This window comes from Octopus bimaculoides, chromosome 2, assembly GCF_046866305.1.
Source record: "Octopus bimaculoides isolate indiv1 chromosome 2, ASM4686630v1, whole genome shotgun sequence".
NCBI lineage: Eukaryota > Metazoa > Mollusca > Cephalopoda > Octopoda > Octopodidae > Octopus > Octopus bimaculoides.
In genome coordinates, this window is record NC_142929.1 from 117,688,182 (window position 1) to 117,704,223 (window position 16,042).

Sequence of the window (16,042 nt, forward strand, 5' to 3'; positions counted from 1 at the left end):
GTATAGAAACATGGAGATGGAAACTTGTCTATCTATCTATCTATGAGTATACTTGTGTGTGTATGTGTGTATGATTGGAAAAGGAGACAAATACACAGAAGTAATAAGATGTAGAGAGAGCAGTTGAGAGAGAGAGAGAGGGAGAAAGAGGAGTGAATTAGAAATAGACTAACAACACGGACAGAAACGCAGAAAGAAAGGTTGTATGTATATGTGTTGGGGGTAGGCGTGAATGAGATTATGTGCATGCGTATGTATTTCCCTGTGTTTGAGCGCGCGCATTAAAGAGAAGGAGAGAAAGAAACAAGGTATAGATGGAAAGAAAAGAAGTGAGGACTCAAGCTATAGCAAAAAAAAACAAAAAAACAACAAGACGAAAATAATACAAATATAAGAATAAAAGACAAAACACATAAAACAGTCAGTAAGAGAAAATATTTGAAATTCTGAATATCGATTGTATAGGAATGGATCCTGTAATCAAAGGTTCGCGTGGTGGGTCATGCAAGGGTTGCTTAAATAAGTAGCTTACTTTCTACTAAAAGTATAAGGTCTGAAACTTTGGGAGAGGGGACTAGGCGATTACATCGATGCCAGTGTTTCACTGGTACTTAATTTAGCGACCGCAAAAGGATGGAAGGCAAAGTCAACGTTGGCAGAATTTGAATTCAGAATGTAAAGACGGACGAAATGCTGCTGAGCATTTTGACCGGCGGGCTAACGATTCCACCAGCTCACTGCCTTCCTGAGTAAATAAATTATCGACTGGTATAGACTGAGCACTTTACATACATTTCACTGTTGTGGGTGTAAGCATGGCAGAGTGGTTCGCTTCTCAATCATTAAATGAATAAGGTGGCGAGCAGGCAGAGTTGTTAGCACGCTGGACGAAATGCTTAGCGGTATTTCGTCCGTCGTTACGTTCTGAGTTCACGTTCCGCCGAGGTCGACTTTACCTTTCATCCTTTCGAATCGATAAAATACCAGTGAAATTCCGGAGTCAATGTAATCGACTCGTCCCCTCCCTCAAAAAGCTTCCGGCCTTGTGCCTATAATAGAAAGGAATCATAAAATGAATCCGAACTTGGGCAAATGCCTTTCATTACAGCCTCTGGTCAAACAAAATCTTGTGAAACAGCAATCCGTCCATCGAAGTGACTACGTTTGTTCTTGGATAATAGACTTATCCATCATCGGTTTCAGCACTTCTCGGCTTCTGGTCCTTTTAGTGAAGTCGACTCTGCTGCAGATTAAGGAACCAGGTCTGTATTCTAAGGATGCCAACCCCTTTCCACCTACCCCCTCATCATTGTCAGAGATTATATCAACATGTTCTTGGATACTGCCTTTCCTTCTTTAACTACACCATTTGTTGTTGTTGTTGGCACTCCGTCGCTTACGACGTCGAGGGTTCCAGTTGATCCGATCAACGGAACAGCCTGCTCGTGAAATTAACGTGCAAGTGGCTGAGCACTCCACAGACACGTGTACCCTTAACGTAGTTCTCGGGGATATTCAGCGTGACACAGTGTGACAAGGCTGACCCTTTGAATTACATGCACAACAGAAACAGGAAGTAAGAGTGAGAGAAGAGTACAGCAGGATTCGTCACCATCCCCTGCCGGAGCCTCGTGGAGCTTTTAGGTGTTTTCGCTCAATAAACACTCACAACGCCTGGTCTGGGAATCGAAACTGCGATCCTATGACCGCGAGTCCGCTGCCCTAACCACTGGGCCATTGCGCTTCCACTTTAACTACACCATAAGTAAAGGTTAACCACCACACTGTGCTCGGATATTATATTACCGAGCCTCTTCTCGTAGACATATCTAATCATATGCCCGTGTTCGACCACCAATTATCCTGCACTGGATCTATCTATCTATTTATCTATCTATGTATGTATCTATCTATCTATCTATCTATCTATCTATCTATCTATCTATCTAACTCTGTGTGTGTGTGTGTGTGTGTGTGTGCGTGTGTGTGTTTGTGTCTATCTGTCTGTCTGCCTGCCTGATTGCCTGTCTGCCCACCTCTCTATATATGTTTAAAACAAGACATTATATATACATACGTAAAAAAGGACGCTAAAAATTTCTTGGCTTTGGGTAAAAGAAAATACAAGAGGATCAGTTAATTATGATTTTGTCCAACATATTCCCCTCTCAGATCCACACACTTATTGCAGCAGTCCTTTAGTTTTTCTAAGCCCTGTAAAAGAACTTGGAAGGTTGGGCCTCCAGCCAGGCCTTTCATGACACCCTTAAAGTCAGGAACTTTTCAGCACCCCCTCATATGTAAATAGAGTGTACTCATACCACCATTGTTTCACACTTTTACCTTGTTTATATTTTATTCATTGAGTTTAAAGTAATTAATAGAAATGGAATAGTCATTGATTACGTATTCAGATGTGAAATCAATTTTAATAGAAAATGGAGTGGGAAGAGAGAGAAAGAAGGGGAGGTAAAAGGGAAAGAGAGTTTGGATAAGTGGAATTCTGTGTGTGCGTGTATGTGTGCGTGTGTGTGTGTGTGCGTGTATGTGTGCGTGTGTGTGTGTGTGCGTATGTGCGTGTGTGTATGTACACCTTTTCGTGTACATACATATACATTTGTGTGTGTGTGTGTATTTGTGTGTGTGTGTGTATGTGTGTGTGTGTGTGTGTGTGTGTGTGTGTATGTGTGTGTGTGTGTGTGTGTGTGTTATTTCTTTACTACCCACAAGGGGCTACATACAGAGGGGACAAACAAGGACAGACAAACGGATTAAGTCGATTATATCAACCTCAGTGCGTAACTGTACTTATTTAATCGACCCCGAAAGGATGAAAGGCAAAGTCGACCTCGGCGGAATTTGAACTCAGAACGTAAAGACAGACGAAATACCGTTAAGCATTTCGCCCGGCGTGCTAACGTTTCTGCCAGCTCGCCGTCTATGTGTGTGTGTTTATGCGTGTGTGTGAGTGTGTGTGTGCGTTCATATAATGGTGTAAAGTCATGTTTAACACGTTCAATTGAAACCGGCCGTGATAAGACCTGATGCTGCAAGAATAGTCCCGGAAGAAAATCCTCCAGTGTGAGTTTTCTTTGAGCTGTTGGTGACGTCATTAGATCGTAGTACGCACCCGTTTCCGCGTCGTTCCGCCTCGTCAGCTGCAAAAACTAACTCGATTATCTTGTATATATAAATTACAGTATGTGTGTGTATAGTGACAAAACTTAAAACAGCCAGAAAAATATGACAAAAGAAAGTAGATAGATGTAATGGGTGTTACGTTCGTTGTTACGTAGGTGGTAGGCAGCTTCTAAAACCTTTGTACCGTAGACATCTTAAATTTATGAAAGAGAGGGGAAATAGGAGCTTGTAACATTCATGCCTTTCGTAACTGATTAAAAACGAAGATGATTTGAAGTCCACCTGAGTAACGAAATCGAATTTCTAACTCAGATAACATAGACATAGCCATTGCACTCTCATCGCATGACAATCAGAAATTTTACTTTACTTGCTTAAAACGTAACTGTACAATGGAGAGTGAAAAGGTGACGATAAAGTGCACATGCTTTTTCCAAAGATATAAGTGACACTAGGACAAATAATACTAACGGAGAATTGAAATCAGTTCGTACAGTCGTGGCCTAAAGTTTGGAACATTTAAAAAAAAATTATAGTAGTTATGCCCAAGTACAATTCGATTCAAATATAACTTTGGACATTTGATATAAAAATTCTAATTTTCAGGCGTATTTTCCAAACTTTTGATTTAGCAATAATATATTGCAAATTAAGTATTACTGTGGGCATTTAATATAAAAATTCTAAGTTTCAGACCCATGTACCAAACTTTTGGCCACGACTGTAGATTTAACTTAACAACTATCTTCATCTCATCTAGGTCGTTCCATAGGACGCCCCGAACTAATAAAACAAAGAAAATAGAAATATGGCGATTACTTACCCGCTATAGTCACACATGCTGATCCCAAACCATGTAAGGAACGCGCTATGAACAATGGTATATAGGTTTCACCAAATATGAACACTGAAGGAATATACAACAAAACAACATTTTATGACTATATATACGTATACAATTTAATAATATGTGTACGTACACTCATGCATATAAATATATAATATGTATTTATGCACGTATGTGTATAAGAGGGAGAGAAGGTGTGCAAATGAATATATTTATTTGCTTGAGTGTGTAATTTTCGTTGTTGTTCGTGCGTCTCTGTGTGTATAATTATATTATCTAATATGAGTTAGACTATGTTTCACCGAGAAGGTTTAATAAGGTGGAAACATCTCCAGATTTGTCTTCACACGCTATCTAGAGACAGTAGAATTGGTGAGTTAGATCTTAGTTTCGGTACAAAGTTTGAATGTAATGGAGTAAACGATATTTTTGCTATTTCTACAGTCAGCTGTCACCCGCGAGCGAGTGATATCTTAGTAACATGTGCCATGCGCTCACTAATTGTTTTGGGCACATATGGTGTAGCGAATGGACATTGACACCCTTTCAACCCCCTCAACTTTGACACTGGAGTACAATAAGGATGTTATTGGTGGGTGGGTTGGGGAGAGAAAGTAGCACTAGTCCCCCGCTGATACTTATTTACAGCTGAATGGGCTGGGGCGACGTAAAATGAGGTTGCTCTTTCAGTTTGAACTTATACAATACTACACTTGTAAGGAAAAATTGATGACGAGAAAGGGTACATACCCAGAATTCGTAGCTCTCACTTATTTCTTTATAACTTAGTTGCAATGTCAGTGACCTTTTTTTTTGCAAGACTTTCGAGACAGATGGAGAGAAGGAAATGTCTTCATATCTTTAGATCTGAAACTTGCTCCGAATGCTTACAACAGAATGGAATCCATTAAAGGCATCCACGTAGTGTTATGTTAAACCAGGTGATAGAATCAATTTGTGAGGGTGCGTGACTAAGCAGTTAGGGCGTTGCACCCACGAATGCGAAGTCGTGGTTTTATTTCCCAGACTGGGCGGTGCGCTGTGTTCTTCAGCAAACCACTTCATATTGCGTTGTTCTGCGATGACTTCGACATCTGACGCGTGGTACAAGCAATACCGATCTGATGGTGGGAAAGAGTTCATATGCAGCACAAACATTTGATCACTATAAGCAAATCATCTAGACTGGTTGTTAGGCAAGAAATTGTGAAATTGTCTTTCTCGGAAACGGGAGATTATCAAGAAAAAGGATAGGTTCGAAGCCGAAAAACAGAACCACTTCAGTTAACGAGCTTCTGCACAATTTCCGTCCACTGAAGTTAATTCATACAGCTTGGGTGACTGTATGATAGATGTCACTTACTCTAGATGGTATACAATGAGTCGAATTCGGAAACATGCAAGGGAGAATTCTTAACTAGAAAGCCACGCCTACGCTCGTACGATAATTTTATAGTTTTTGTCTCTAGTATGTTTGCCCGTGGAGGCGCGATGGCCCAGTGGTTAGGGCAGCGGACTCGCGGTCATAGGATCGCGGTTTCGATTCCCAGACCGGGTGTTGTGAGTGTTTATTGAGCGAAAACACCTAAAGCTCCACGAGGCTCCGGCAGGGGATGGTGGCGAACCATGCTGTACTCTTCCACTACAACTTTCTCTCGCTCTTCCTTCCTGTTTCTGTTGTGCCTGTAATTCAAAGGGTCAGCCTTGTCACACTGTGTCACGCTGAATATCCCCGAGAACTACGTTAAGGGTACACGTGTCTGTGGAGTGCTCAGCCACTTGCACGCTAATTTCACGAGCAGGCTGTTGATCGGATCAACTGGAACCCTCGACGTCGTTACCGACGGAGTGCCAACACCCTAGATGGTATACAATGGGTCGAATTCGGAAATATGCAAGGGAGAATTCTTAACTACAAAGCCACGCCTACGCTCGTACGATAATTTTATAGATTTTGTCTCCAGTATGTTTGCCCATATTTAAGCAAAACTTATAGTAGTTAGGACTGCATTTATTGAAGCAGTCATCAACCATATTTATGCTTCATTGTAAGCCTTGCATACAAGTGCAGCCTTAGTCGAGTTTCTATATCTTCTTGTGAAGTAAAGTAGAATCTATTGCGTTCGAATTTATCTCCAGCCGTCATCAGAATAAAAAGACGAAAATGTTATATTGGGTAATGATATTTATGATAATGCGAATGAATACTATTCAGATGGAATTCCACGAATTACACATGCGCGCGCACGTACTCAGGCTCGCACACACATCATAACTGTCTGTAGCATGTGTATAATAAAAGAAGTACTTACAACAGGCTGATGCCATGATGATCAAACAACCAACAAATACTGGGATGACATAACCACATCTTCAAAGAGAAACAACCAAATATAAAAAAAATAATGCACAATAAACGCACATACACACTAATGCACACACGCATACACATCCATCCTGTAACAGAAACACTACCCTCCAGGCAGTTCCCTTCTAGTTTATGTTTATATATATATAGGGAGAATTCACAAAAAAAACTATATATATATATATATATATATATATATATATATATATATATATATATATATATATACACACACATATATATACACACCCGAGTAACTGGACAAACGAAAGAAAAAGGCACTCAACACATTTAGTAGGAGTTATATGTACTATTACTCAAAAGAGTTTGATTTGGCTCCATGCGACTTAAAGTTTTGCAGGTATCTAACAGAAACCCATCTATTTCAGGCTTAGATTACTGAATGGAGAAACACAGGAAGTCCAAGATGGTTACCGGAAAATAGGCTGCTATTGGTCAAAGTGGGCCATATAGTGTAGTCAGAGTAAGAGCGGTTGTTCAGCGACAGCAGTTCCTTTAGAAAGGGACATTCCAGCCTATTTTCCGGTAGCCATGCTGGACTTTCTGTGTATCTCCATTCGACAATCTAAACCTGAAAGAGACGAGTTTTTGTTAGAGGCCCGCGAAACTTGAAGTCGCTTGAAGACGAATCAAACTGTTTTAAATAATAATAATAATAATAATAATAATAATAATAATAATAATAATAATAATAATAATAACAATAACAATACATCTGTCGTTACGTTCTGGGTTCAAATTCCGCCGAGATCGACTTTGCCTTTCATCCTTTCGGGGTCGATAAATAAAGTACCGGTTACACAATGGTGTCGATGTAATCGACTTAATCCCTTTGTCTGTCCTTGTTTGTCCCCTCTATGTATAGCCCTTTGTGAGCAATAAAGAAATAAGAAACGTTAGCACGCCTGGAAAATGCTTAGCAGCATTTCGTCTGTCGCTACCCTGTGAGTTCGAATTCCGCCGAAGTCGACTTTGCTTTCATCCTTTTGGGGTCAATAAAATAAGTACCAGTTGATTACTGGGGTTGGTGTAATTGACTTACCCCTCTCCCGAAGCTGCCGGCCATGTGCCAAAATGTGAAGCCAATATTTAAAAAATATATATAAACTCATGTAAAAGCAATAGTTAGTTGCCTTACCTGTTTGTAAATGGTCCTACGAGGAAGTTGAACATGAGTTGAACAATCGCTTTCGAAGAGAGAAGCCAGCCGACACGTGTATTTTCGTTGATCTTATTTAATGGTATAGAGAAGATATCTTGTACAATACTGAATCTTCCACCCACATTCGGACTGTTACTAAAGTTACCAGTGAAGTTTATGTATTGAGTCCGGTTTACTACGATTTGTAAACTTGTACGATTATCAAAGACTTTTAGATGATATCCTCTTAAGGTTTGTTTCAGTTGTTCTTTGTCTTTCTCTATCAAATAATCTGGGATAATCGGTACTGAAACGGGAAAAGTTTAAAGTGGGAAGACTATAAAATATGGGAGATCAGAACTGATATGAAAGGATCTTTTTATCACATCAATAATTTGCTGTTTGAAATCTTAAAATATAAAATATTTGCAAAAGAAAATAAAAACAAGAAAAAGAAAACAAAAAAAGAAAGGAAACTAAATCAGGATTAAAGACAATGTGGTGGAGATTTTAATTGTGGGTGCAAATGTATTAAATCGGATTTAAAATTAAGCTACTATTGAAAATCGAACTCAGATCGAAATTGCAGGAAGACGAGATAGATAAAAAAGGATTTAGTTTTCTTCTTTTGTTAGTCGATTTTATAGTTTCGAAAGTAAATTTCTAACGCCACACCGATTTTGGTAAATTAAATTGAATTAGTTTTAAAACTTTAAAAACAAGAAATTAATTGAAAATTCTGCTGCATGCACTGTCAGCTTTATCTTTCCCAGAAATATAAGAAAAGCTTAACAACCTTATCTATATCAACAATATGAAACAGCCATACTGAACTATACTCTTCGTGTTCCGAACCAACACACAACTAAGATCCTGAAAGGCACTAAAATGTTAAACCTCACATCAGATGAACTTTAATTGTGATCAAATATCAGTAACGTTGCACAATTTCCACCCCAAACGCCAGACTTTATCTTCGAAGATAGAAATACTTCAGTCTTTACAAAATTCAGTTGAAACCCACATTACACTACAAATCAGTTATACCATCTTCTCTCTCTCTCTCTCTCTCTCCCCCCCCTCTCTCTCTCTCTCTCACGCACACACACCCTCTATTCTTCTGAGTAACCCAGCAACATATCACCCGACACAGCTCCAGCGTATCTTCAGCCTTTCAGTGTCTTACCAAACAATGCATTAAGACATTTTTGTAATACTTTCTCCTCAGGACTTCATCCAACTAAACATCCTTCCCTACACACATCAATCTACACAAGTTCAAGCTAGACATCATCATACATTCAAGACATGCAACAAAAACTGCAGTTTTTATTTATTTATTTACTTTTTGCGTGTGACATACTTCTGTTACGTTGTGCGTCACACCTAAATAAAGATTTCTAAGACGGGCAAACACAAGGGCCACGCGTTTTGTAGAAAGAAACTGTTTGTTAAGACAGCTCCAGCATTTTATTGACACCGTAGGAATTCAAAACAGAGTGGAAACAGAATGCAACTCAATTATAAAAGGAACAAATGAAATAGTATTGAATAATTATTGAGATACTAAGTACGTTGTTTCTTTTTAAACAATATTGGCGTTACAGAAGACGGCGAGCTGGCATAAACGTTAGCACGCCGGGCGAAATGCTTAGCGGTATTTCGTCTGTTTTTACGTTCTGAGTTCAAATTCCGCCGAGGTCGACTTTGCCTTTCATCCTTTCTGGGTCGATAAATTAAGTACTAGGGTCGATCTAATCGACTAGTCCCCCTCCGAAACATTTCAGATCTTGTTCCTAAGATTACAGAGTAAAACTATTGTGGTAGAACAAATTTTAGCTAATATTGTGTTAGGAACACTAGGAAATGTAAACAAACACCTATAAAATTTCTCTGTGAACATTAAAAAGAAGCAGTTTCAGCCCTATTTGAGATACTCATTAGGAACTGCGATCGCGTATCTATCCATAGAGACACTCAGTGTATGTGTGTGTGTTTAGTCACTGAATGTAGTGATTTCATTAAACAGGAAAACCCGATTTGCAAAAACAGTATAATGCTGTTAATTATTGATGGACAATGCTGAGTGTCTTTGAGACAGTGATTACATTCTAGAATAAAATATATAATGTAATTATACAAGTTTTAAGTCAACACTACATGTGTAATTGAAGACATCAGGAAAATGTAAATAGACTCCTATTCAAGCTCCATTTGAACCCAAATTAGAGGTAGCTGTACACCCATCTGTTATATGCTTACTGAAACACATCTATAAAGTGACAATTTATACATACATTCACGTACGTACATACATTTTCAGAAAAAGTAATCAACCAACTGATTCGCATATTACAAATACAATCTGTAAGGGGAACAGTAAAACTATGCAAGACTTTTCTCAGGTTTAAAATGTGACATTGTTTTCTCTATCTACATTCCAACGAAAGGAACTTTGTATCTTTGTTAGAAACCATCTCCTTCTTCAGAGGAAGAATTTAAATGATTAAATATAGAAGAGACACGCATGCACGCATGTATGCATACACATACGAGTGTGTGTGTGTGTGTGTGTGTGTGTACAATATCCCTGTGAACAGTAGACTGTTAGGTGTCCCGAGTAGGATCGAAACCAGTTGAACCTTTTTTGTCTGTCCACAGAGAGATTGTATAGGGATTTGTTTACATTTATTGTGTGCATACTCAGTGTCGGCAAATTATTCTTTAGTACAATAGCAGTGAAAATAGTTAATACGTTAAATACAAACATACCTGGATAATTTTGAGCTTGAAAGTCTTTTTGATTGTGTATTTGAAGAGGGTGTTAAATGAATAAAAAAGTCCGTAGTCACGCAGGAAAACGGAGCTACCAAAAATATTCCTAAAGTTTAACCTAGTACCTTAAAATAAGTTGAGATGGTTATAGAATACTTTTCACAATAAAGTCGGTTAGGAAAATAATAACAACGTCAACATTGATGAATATTCAACAAAATGATTTGGTGTTATACGTAAAGTCAATGAATTGTAACTTACCTAATGCTGTGAGGAGGAAATTATCCAAGAGAAGTGTGTAAAATATAATGAAAAGTACCATACGACGAGACCGAAATATCCGGATAAATACGTCTGAGTAAATTCCATAATTGAACAAAGAAATGGTGAGTAAAACCATTTTGTCGCTGTCGTTGATCTGATAATAAAAAAAAAAGATAGTAAATAGGATTATACATACATACATAAGATTATTGGTGGAACATTCTCACTCTTCAGGTCGTTGTTTATGAATTCAGTGTGTATCTGGAATGAGTTTTTTTTGGACTGTGTGTTAGAACTCAGTATGGAATGTTAAAGAGGAGTGAAGCAAAGTAAGATTTCACAGGAATGGATGTTTCCAAAAGAGCCAACACATAGAGCTTGCATAGGATGTAGTGTTGAAGATATTACACAAAGAAGAGTGTCGGTGTCGGGAAGAATATAGTTCGGAGTAATTTTAGTGATGGTTTTAAATGGGGAATAAGTATATTATGTGAAAAAGGAATTTTAGTATCCGGTAAATCTGACGACTTTCGGGACCCATAGAGGTAGTCACTAAAGAGTGAGAAACAAAGAGAGACAGAAATTAAAAGTGATGAAGTGATTGTGGACAACATTTTGTCTTATCTCCAAGAGTGTGACAGATAGGCATTTAGCTGAATCAGAGAAGGAACACTCAAAAGATGGGAACGGATTAAGACGGAGATTGAAGTGTTTCGAGAGGATATGAATTCATTATTTGAGTGTGATGGAAGGGATACCATAAATACTGGCTGCTTTGTTAAATTGGAGGGATAGGAGAAGTTTTTCCGTGGTGGTAAGATCGTTTTGGAGGTGGTAGGTGGAAGAGGGCTTTTTTTTTTTAGTGCTTGCCGTATGGAGTTGGAGACCAAGGAAATAGCAATTGTAAATGAGATCCACTTGAAGAACTTGTTGTAAGTTGGTAGGTGGAACAGCTTGCTGATTGTGCGATACATAAAGGCGACATGATTTTCGGACAGTAGTCTTGCAGGCTTCGTGGTAGACGACTTCCCAGTGATTTCCTCAATCCAGCTATCACTATATTTCCTTGCTTGATGTTTAAAACAATTCTTTAGGGCTCGAGCTGACAGAATCGTTAGCACTCCGGGCGAAATGCTTAGCGACATTTCGTCCGTCTTTACGTTCTGTGTTCATATTCCGCCGAGGTCGACTTTGCTTTTCATTCTTTCTGAGGTCGATAAAATAAGTACCCATTGAACACTGAGGTCGATGTACTTGACTTCTGCCCATCCCTCGCAAAGTGCTGGCCTTGTGCCAAAATTTGAAATGGATATTTAAAACACTTCTGAGAAGCGTTTACCTCACAGTTCACGAGGATATCTTTTGTTTACCCGGAACCTCTCATTAATTATTAATACAAGTAGGAAGCATTGTAATAGTCACTGGGGTAGATTGCTTTCAGCCATGAATATATCAGCTTTAACTAAGATGTCATTGTTCGTCACGAAATCCTACCGGAGTACTTTTAAAATAATTCGTAGTCAATATTGATAAAAGTAGCAGACATATACTACCTGTGCTGTAACCGCGCTTTTGATCAAAACAATAATGAGGTGGACGATCTCAGGCAGACTTAGATATTAGTAGAGATGAAAAGTGTAAGGAGAGTCTACCAACCTATCACTTGCTTTTGACAGATACCTAGCGTGGTATATTTGGTAATAAGTTGCAAATATCAGCGAAACTTTGTAGTAAATTTAGCTGCGTGCGTTTGATGCAAAATCACAGAAGGACCAGAAGATGGCTGAAACAAACTTTTGGCTTTCTTCAGATATAGAGATCTAAAGAACCTTATCACTTTAGAAAAGGAATCAATATTACGCAGAAGTGTTTCTGATGAAAGGGGCAACAGAGTCCGATTGGTATAAAGCTTCTCCAAGTATTTCACCGACATTTAGTTTCTTGACTGAATTCGGTTACGTTTAACGAAATCCTCCATCAACGCAGAGACTGACGTGAACGACCTTGTCGAGACTCATGTTGAAGAAGAACAACAAAAGTATCGCAACTCTAACATTTCTGCTTCAGGCCATTAGAAATAGAAAAGGTAGCTGTGCATGTTCGTTCTTGTTGTCTTCTCTTTCAGACCATTCTGGAGTTGGATGATCTAAGGAAAATTGGAGAGCATTCATTCTAAATGTAATGTCAATTATTAGCAAACTGAACTTGGCACTTGCCACTCTTGCCTCTTTTAACAAGATCTAGGTTGTAATTTTTTCCCTTCATTACGAGTGTAAAATATAATTGCTTAAAACATTATTATGAGTTCACTATATTAAGTAGGCGATGCTACTCTCACATACGTGAGGTTTTAATTGATTGCATTAACATCAGATTCAGGATTAAGCCGAGGCTGAGGCCACGTGCCATACATCTACAAACACAATTCAGGATCACAACACATAAATTCACTGCAACAATTTCTTTTCCTCAACAGGCCTTTCTTTATTTAATATAATCCCAAATCAAACCAGAGAAGAAATAGATCCTATCACTGTCAAACTAAATCTGGACAAATTTCTTCAAGAGATACCAGATAAGCTATTTATACCTGGATAAATCTCAGTGAACAACAACTCCCGACTTGAATGGGCCATGATACCACAAAACTTGACTTAACAGATCCTACGAAGTGGTGCTATTAAGATAGATGTGGCCGGAGGGTCAATCCTTAGCCAAAACATATCTAAATTGTCTAAGTTACACACACACACACACACACAAACACACCCACACATCGTCAGTGGATCATTAGTTGCGTTCACTTCTGATTAAGATTTCTCAACTATTTTTTACATTAAACCTTTTCTTTACCTTCTTTACTTTAGTCCCATATTCTTTATGGTTACTTTAGATTAAGATGTTCTTAAATATCTTTTACATTGTGCCTTTTACTATAGTTCTATAATTTTTCTATAATTTTTCTATTATAGTCCTCCCATTAAGAAAATATTTCTTTACTAAACTTTCGATCGAGACTACATCCCTGACTATCACAATGATTTTCTTTTAATTCAGAATTTCTTAATTATCTTTTACTTCTCTCCTTATACATATATATATATATATATATATATATATATATATATATATATATATTGTCTAATATATTTTATATGATATTCTTTACATTCACTTTTACCTTATTTTATATTCTATATTTTAATATTCTATATTTTCATCTTTATATCGCTTGATTTTTATTTTACGAAATCTTGTATTCAAAATTTTATTTTTTATATTTTAGGATATGTTTTTATATTTATATTCTGTATTTTGTATTTTATAACAGTTATTGAACGCATATCTATCGCTAGCTATTACTAACACATTTTTAAAATTTTTATTATTATCTGATAATAATAATTACATTCAATCTAGATACTGCTGTCAACCTAATTGTGAGTTATTTCCTTATATACGCATACTACAACATTATGCATTACGACATTTTGTATTATTCTCAAAGTCGCTTTATTTCTTCTTCCCACCCTCCATTTGTTATACTCTTATGCCATCAAACGCCGATAACGACGTTTGAATTAACCACTCCTACCTGCATCTTTTTGTGTAAAACTCCTTCTATTCGATGAGTGATTGCGTAGTTTTCTGTGTATATGTAAGGATGAGCATGTTTGCTCAACTTTACATAAGCGTGAGTGCATATCGATGTATTTTATGTATGTGTATGCATGTATATATATATATATACATATACACACACGCATATGTATATATATATATATATATATATATATATCAAGTAGCTAGCGTGAAAAAAAACCTCATAAGGGGAAAAACATACACAGGGAGAGATAGCGAGAGAGAGAGAGAGGGGGGAAGGGAGAGACAGATAGAGATATGGACAGATAGCTACACACACACACACACACACACACACACACACACACACACACACACACGCACCAGAGTAAGCACATAAATGTGAAACAAGGGTGGGGGGAATAGTACTCGAATACTGGAGGTAGAGTAATATGCTTTATTCATAAAGCTGCGAAAACACAAAAACTTTTACTCAGAGTCTCACGTTCTTGTTCGTCGGACAGTTTTCGACGAACGGGAATGTGAAACTCTGAGTAACAGCTTTTATGATGTTTTTGCGGCTTTATTAATAAAGTATATATATATATATATATGTCTTCCTCTATCTTCCTATCTACCCTTCTGTCCTGGCCTCTACTTCACTGCTTCTGTCCCTTCCTCCTTGTTCCATTTCCTCCCTCCACCATCCTCTCTGCTCTCGTGTGACCTGTGGTCAGCTTTCTTTTCACTCCAGCCGCTGTGAAGGCAAGACGAACTACTAGCGTTCTACCTCAGATTTGCGTTTGGCCGTACGGCTTTTGAATGTTGTTTTCGCTGTCCATTTTTTCCTGTCTTGGTTTGTGTTTGCCACCTTGGAATCCTCTGTGTAGTTGGTTGATCCACTACTCAGGAAGGGACTATTCTAGAGTACGTCCTGTCTGGTCTTCGAAACGTCTGGATAGAATAGAGACAGCTGATGAGGGGATATTCCAGGGGGCTTTCCGTTTTCCTGTGTGTTCGTTCCGTTGTCTGTAGTTTATTGTTCTAACGTCCTGTGCCCTGATGTGCATGTATATACGCATGTGGATGTGGGTGTGTACATGTGTGTGTGTATATATGTATATATATTCTTTGTATTATATATATATATATATATATATATGTAAATTTATACACAGGAAGAGACTACATAGATAGCAGGATAGACAGATAGCTTGATAGTTATCCACACGTGCAAATCACTTAGAAAATCTTTTCCAAAAACCGAGACATTATAACAAAAGCATTCAATAAAAAAAATGTATTACGCTACAGCTGTAATATCTACATATATAGCTACATGCACACACATTTGTATGTATGTATGTATGTATGTATGTGTGTATGTACGTGTGTATGTATGTACACACACGCGCGCGCGCGCATGTGTATGTAACTTGACACCGGCGAACTAGTTTCTGTGAGAAGCCTACGAAACTTTAATTTGCATGGAGCCGAATCAAACAGTTTTAAATAATAATAATAATAATAATAATAATAATAATAATAATAATAATAATAATAATAATAATAATACTGATGATGATAATAATGATAATAATATATGCATACATATACCCCCCCCACACACACACACATACACACATATATATATATTCGGTGGAGATAAGATGATATTACTCTTTAAACTGTATAGCGTGTGCTGGATATGTGCGGTATCACGCAGAGACAAAGGTAACAGCTGTGCGTTCTGAATATATATATATATATATATATATATACACACACTGTGTATGTGTGTTCCTCTGTGTGTGTATGAATGTAGGTTTCTACATGCGTATGTATGTATGGAGTGTATTCATATATGCTTACATGTATATTCCGGTGGATTTACGTGAAGAAC

General features: G+C 37.7%; 1 protein-coding gene across 5 annotated transcripts in view; it reads right to left on the reverse strand.

The window, feature by feature from the left end:
• Positions 1–16,042, reverse strand: part of LOC106880924 (synaptic vesicular amine transporter) — a 106,350-nt gene that overhangs the window by 53,662 nt on the left and 36,646 nt on the right. For all 5 annotated transcript variants that reach the window (XM_089347594.1, XM_089347590.1, XM_089347593.1 and 2 more), the window contains exons 2-5: positions 10,555–10,711; positions 7,516–7,825; positions 6,301–6,359; positions 3,965–4,048 (exon numbers count right to left, since the gene is read on the reverse strand). In XM_089347594.1, the coding sequence (XP_089203720.1) occupies positions 3,965–4,048; positions 6,301–6,359; positions 7,516–7,825; positions 10,555–10,693 (592 nt within the window). In that variant the 5' untranslated portion in view covers positions 10,694–10,711. The remainder of the gene's footprint in view (positions 1–3,964; positions 4,049–6,300; positions 6,360–7,515; positions 7,826–10,554; positions 10,712–16,042) is intronic.